We start from the raw sequence: 5168 nt of genomic DNA on the forward strand, positions 1-5168 counted from the left end.
TCTTAATACATTTACCTTTGATCAAAAATTTTATTTTACATATAAGGTTTACAATATTCCCACCAGGACAACAAGAAAATATATAAATACACAAAAAATAAAATAAAATAAAATGAAAAACAGAGTTACAAAGGCTCTAGGACTAGAAAAGAAAAAACTGGCAGAATAATGCTGGTTAATTCATTCTTCACAGTGCTGGTGAAGCAATATAGCATGCATCAAACTCACCAATTATGGGTTTATGCTGCCTGATATAAAATTTGTACAATTTTTGGGAAAGGATAACAAATCCAAACAACATTGAAAAAGTCACCTCACTGTACATTGTTCATTATTGAAATTTTATTTTTGGGAATCACAAAGTTTATCCGAGGAAGCTCTTTCACCACAAGTTCTGGATGCTAAAGATTTTAACGAGCCAGTTCTGCAAAATTTTAAGATGGGAAAATTTACAAAAAAGCTGCCTATCTAAAGAGCATCAAAATCTAATTAAAGTAATTTCGTCATAAATTTAGTTTTATCCATAATTCTTATGGGCGTTTGGTTTTATTCATTTTGGGTAAACAGACCTCTTCCTCCAAGCTGTTTTTTTTGCAGGATGTTTACAATTACTGAACTCACCGCACATATTTCACAAGTGCTGCAAGCATCCTGATTTGCTATTAGAAAGAGTACAGAATACCCAATTTACCACAACTTGCAAAATCTTAAACGACGTTATCCTCAAGATTTGAATTAAAAAGCAATTCATTTGAAAATTCTACGGCTGTTCAATAAATACAAATGTTTACTGGTTTAGCTGGATCACATCCAAGACATTTTTTCCCATTTAATGTATAAAGAACGTAAACTCCACTGACAAAAAGTCAGTCAAGTAAACAAAAGTTTATTGGCAAGATGCAACTCATATTCAAGTATCATTTTCATTTTCTAAAGAACACCAACTTTTTAAAAAGTCCAAAAATTCATTGGCTTTGGCACAATCGTAGAGAGATGACAATTTCCATTAAATACTTGATATCTGATAATTTTAAAGCTAAAATAATTGGATACGATGAAGTCAAACTTTTTTTCAAAAACAAGCATATTCTCTCAACAAAATCAAATCATACTTTGCATCTAGTTTTTTCATTACATATATTCCTGTATACAAAGGATTACAGACATCAGGGAATGTGATATCACAAGTTTCACACACAAAACTTTTCCTTGTTTCTGTGAGTCATACTATGTCTATTAAGATTTGATGGGTGTGGGAATGTCTTGCCACACGTTTCACAAGCAAAGGGTCTCTTAGCTGCATGATTCAACCTATGTTTATTAAGAGTAGTCGACTGCGAAAATGCCCTGCCACAAATGTCACAAACAAATGGCTTTTCATTATGAACTAGTCGATGCTTATTAAGATTAGATGAGTGTGGAAATGTTTTGCCACATGTTTCACAATCAACGGGTCCATTGCTATGTGTTATTCTATGTCGGCAAAGGTCAGAAAAGTAGGAAAATGCCTTGCTACAAACTTCGCACACAAAAGGTCTTTCATTGGTGTGGCTTAATCGGTGTTTGTTAAGGTTACAAGCCTGTGAAAATGACTTGCCACACGTATTACATATAAATGGCTTTTCTTTAGTGTGTGTGGCCATATGCTTACCAAGCTGTGAAGACCGCAAAAATGCTTTATTGCAAGCTTCACATCTATAGGGTCTTTCATTAGTGTGAAGCATCCTATGCGAATTAAGGTCACTTGGTTGCAAAAACCATTTGCCACACAGGTCACAAGTAAATGGTCTTTCATTGACATGCATTTCTTTGTGCCTATTAAGTTCTGAAATGTTGGAGTACGTTCTGCAACAAATTTCACACACGAAAAGCTTTTCATTACTATGAACATTCATATGCCGAGAAAGATGCGATGACCTTTTAAACGTTTTACCACATATGTTGCATGCAAAAGGCCTTTCATTACTATGAATTCTTATGTGTGTACAGAGGTGGGATGACTGTGAAAATGCTTTACCACAAATATCACACCTAAATGGCCTTTCCTGGGTATGAATTCTTACATGCCTACAAAGATCCGAAGAATAGGCAAAAGCCTTACCACAGGTGTCGCATGTAAGAGATTTTTGTTTAGGATGAATCATTTTGCATGGTATTACACCAACATCAGTAACGTTAGTCATTATTAATATCTTTTATTAGTTGAGATTCTTTGAATACTATGAATCCTTATGAACTTGGAATGAAAAACGTTTTGCTCAATTTACATGTGCAAACCTCCAGCAAGCCTATTCTTTTCGATATGAATGCACAAATTTGAAAATGCCATTCTCAGAGTTATGATCAAACTGTTCTGTATAAGTTCACATACAACATAAAACAAAAATTTCCCAAGATTCTCAAATGATATGGTTTCGCCTGAAGTGAATATCATACTTCTCTCAGAAGAATATCTCCCAGCTTTCTATGATCCCGCAATTCGTGGAACAAAGAAATGAAAAACTGTCATCAAAACTGTTGTTTGTAAACTTTTCAAGCAGTCATTTCATTCAAATTTGATTAGTTTGACTGGAAAAATCACCACTACTTCTTACAAGTTTGCAACATTGTGCGATTTGCAATTTCGTATAATTTTCTTATGTATTTACTTCAAAATTCAGTCAATAATATGATATTCAGAAGTTACTTGTCAGTAATTTCACATTATCAGAGTGCATAAAATAAATTTCAGTGCTGAAGTTGTCTTATATGATTTTAAATAAAAATGTTCACAAGAACAGTACTATACTACAAACTGCATATTCTACATTTCACATATTAAGAATTTCTTTCAAGAGATTACTACACATTTAATGTTTCTGATGCATTAATTGCTACATTCACAGAAACAAATGTAAAAGTCACTTTAGAACAGTCCTAGAGAAAGTCCTAATTTCATTTTAAATGAGCGTGAATCATGAATTAATAGTGTAGAACTTATTTTAATTTGACTAGTGAAAGATTTAGCTAATGCATTATAATCCATTAACAGAAACAGGAGGAAATAAACAAATTTCATAAAATTACTGCATGTGCTAATCTCTCTAATATTTCTGCACTGCATTACGAAATTACACAAGTATTAGGTATGAAAACATCCATGAAGCTGGAGAATAACCTGGAATATAAAAACCTTAATTAAATATGTGACTGGAAAGAAGGAAAATATAGATTACTTTGAAAATTGTTAAACAGCTGAAGTTATTTGGCCTCAATCAGAGGTTCCCAAACTGTGGGATATTCACCCCCATTAGGAACACGTTTTTTGAAAGCATGTGTTGTTTTTATGAAGCACTTTTTTAAATGGAATATGGATAAACCATCCCAATAATCTAGATACGAAGCGTATTTTATTTCAGTCTTTGAGATTAAATATATTAAAGTATACATTAATTTTTAAAAAAAGTGTGCATACTCAGCTAAATTTATGTGAAATCTTTTTATTTGCAGCTGTTCTGGAAGGAGCACATTAAATATTTTAAGGGGGCACAAGGTATAAAAGTTTGGGAACCTCTGACCTAAATTAAATAATGAAAAGCACAAAACCATCTTGTCCTTACATTTTATTGGTTTACAGAGTTGAAATAGCACAGCAAAAAGTCTTAGTGCTCACAACTGAACAAACTTCACATTCTGTTTGGCCATAAAAATACAAAAGAATGAGATAGTCCTATGCTTTTCATTAATATCCCCTTTTTTAAGAATATAAACGAGCCCATATATAAAACAGATGATATTATATACAATATATGTACACACATGTGCACACAATATACAAGGATGGACTGAAAAGTAATGCCTCTTTCAAGCCAGCATGACTGCTAAATATGATTAATGATTGTATCCATTGTTAAAATTAACTGCAAAAACTCCACTAACTTAGTTGTGCTTGAGTACAAATAATGTAATTTTTTGGGGAACAGAGATAAAAGAAGTAAAAACATACTTTTAAATAAAAAAAATCTTTAAATTTGATTTTATCATTTTTCTGCATATGCATCTTTAACTCAATGCATTTCATCCAGCATCTAAGTTTTCATAAAATTCTTTTGGTTGAGAGGTTAACGATCTATTCACAGCTGCTTAAACTTGTTCATCAGAGTCACATCTGTTACCTTGAAGAACTTTTAAGTTTTGGGAACAAAAAAAAAATGCACTTTGGAGGTGGGGGATAAAATAATATGGGCTACGGGGAGAATGTATAACAACTTAAAATGCCAGTGACAAAATTCTTACTAATGTTCTACAGCTGTGGTGAGGTTGTGTTGAAGCATGCTATACTACAAGCATTACTCCTTTCTTTTCCTCCAGCTTTTTCACCATTGCAAAGTACTTGACTAAATTGATTGCGTTCCCTTTTCTCAAAAATTTGATGTGGATAACATCTACAGAGCCCTCCTCCATTTTTTTTTTTCTCTCTTCTTCTCAAAAATAATGAATCTAGGATTTATTGCCAATCATATCAGGTCTACCATTTTCAGCAGTCAAACTCAATATCTGCACAGTTTCTATCTCATGTTCAAAGATGCCCTGGTTTAAACCAGTATAACTTGTAAGCGAACAACCACACAGAAACACACTACTGAATTAGAAACTATTAGCTACATGGAAAATCTAGTTGTAACTTGCTGCACCACCTAGCACATTGAGGTTATGAACTAAGAGGCATTACTTTTCAATCCACCCTTGTATATAATAAAAGAGGCTGTGTATTTGGTCTGTGTGTATAGGCTCTGTTTCAGGTCTCTCAAGGTTTCATTATCCTAGTGAGCATAAAGCTCACTAGGATAATGAAACCTTGAGAGACCTGAAACTTTGAATGGAATGCTTAGGAAAACCTTGAGGTATGCATCTGGGGGTCATTTTATTATTATTATTATTATTACAGCAGACTCGATTTACCAGGATCGGATTAACTGGGACACTTAACGATTCCAAATTTTAAAAAAATATCAACCAGAAATCATAAAATTCAAGTAATAAATAGAATAGGTATAAACAGATGTTTTGCAAATCGTAAATAAATAAACAACAAGAAGCTGCGTTAAAGTCGTCATTGGGAAATTAGTGTACCTATTATCTTGCAACCCCTGCTGTCTTCACACCAGCTGCTTCAAAAAAAAGAGACC

General features: G+C 33.0%; 1 protein-coding gene across 1 annotated transcript; it reads right to left on the bottom strand.

The window, feature by feature from the left end:
- Positions 1–476: 476 nt before the first annotated feature.
- LOC150079897 (uncharacterized) lies at positions 477–2696 on the bottom strand. The gene has a single exon (XM_090384147.1). The coding sequence runs from the start codon at positions 2181–2183 to the stop codon at positions 1191–1193; it is 993 nt and encodes a 330-aa protein (XP_090240273.1). The 5' UTR covers positions 2184–2696; the 3' UTR covers positions 477–1190.
- Between the last annotated feature and the right edge of the window lie 2472 nt (positions 2697–5168).

Source organism: Mastigoproctus giganteus, chromosome 10 (genome assembly GCF_048544385.1).
Source record: "Mastigoproctus giganteus isolate SK-2022 chromosome 10, ASM4854438v1, whole genome shotgun sequence".
Classification (NCBI taxonomy): Eukaryota; Metazoa; Arthropoda; class Arachnida; order Uropygi; family Thelyphonidae; genus Mastigoproctus; species Mastigoproctus giganteus.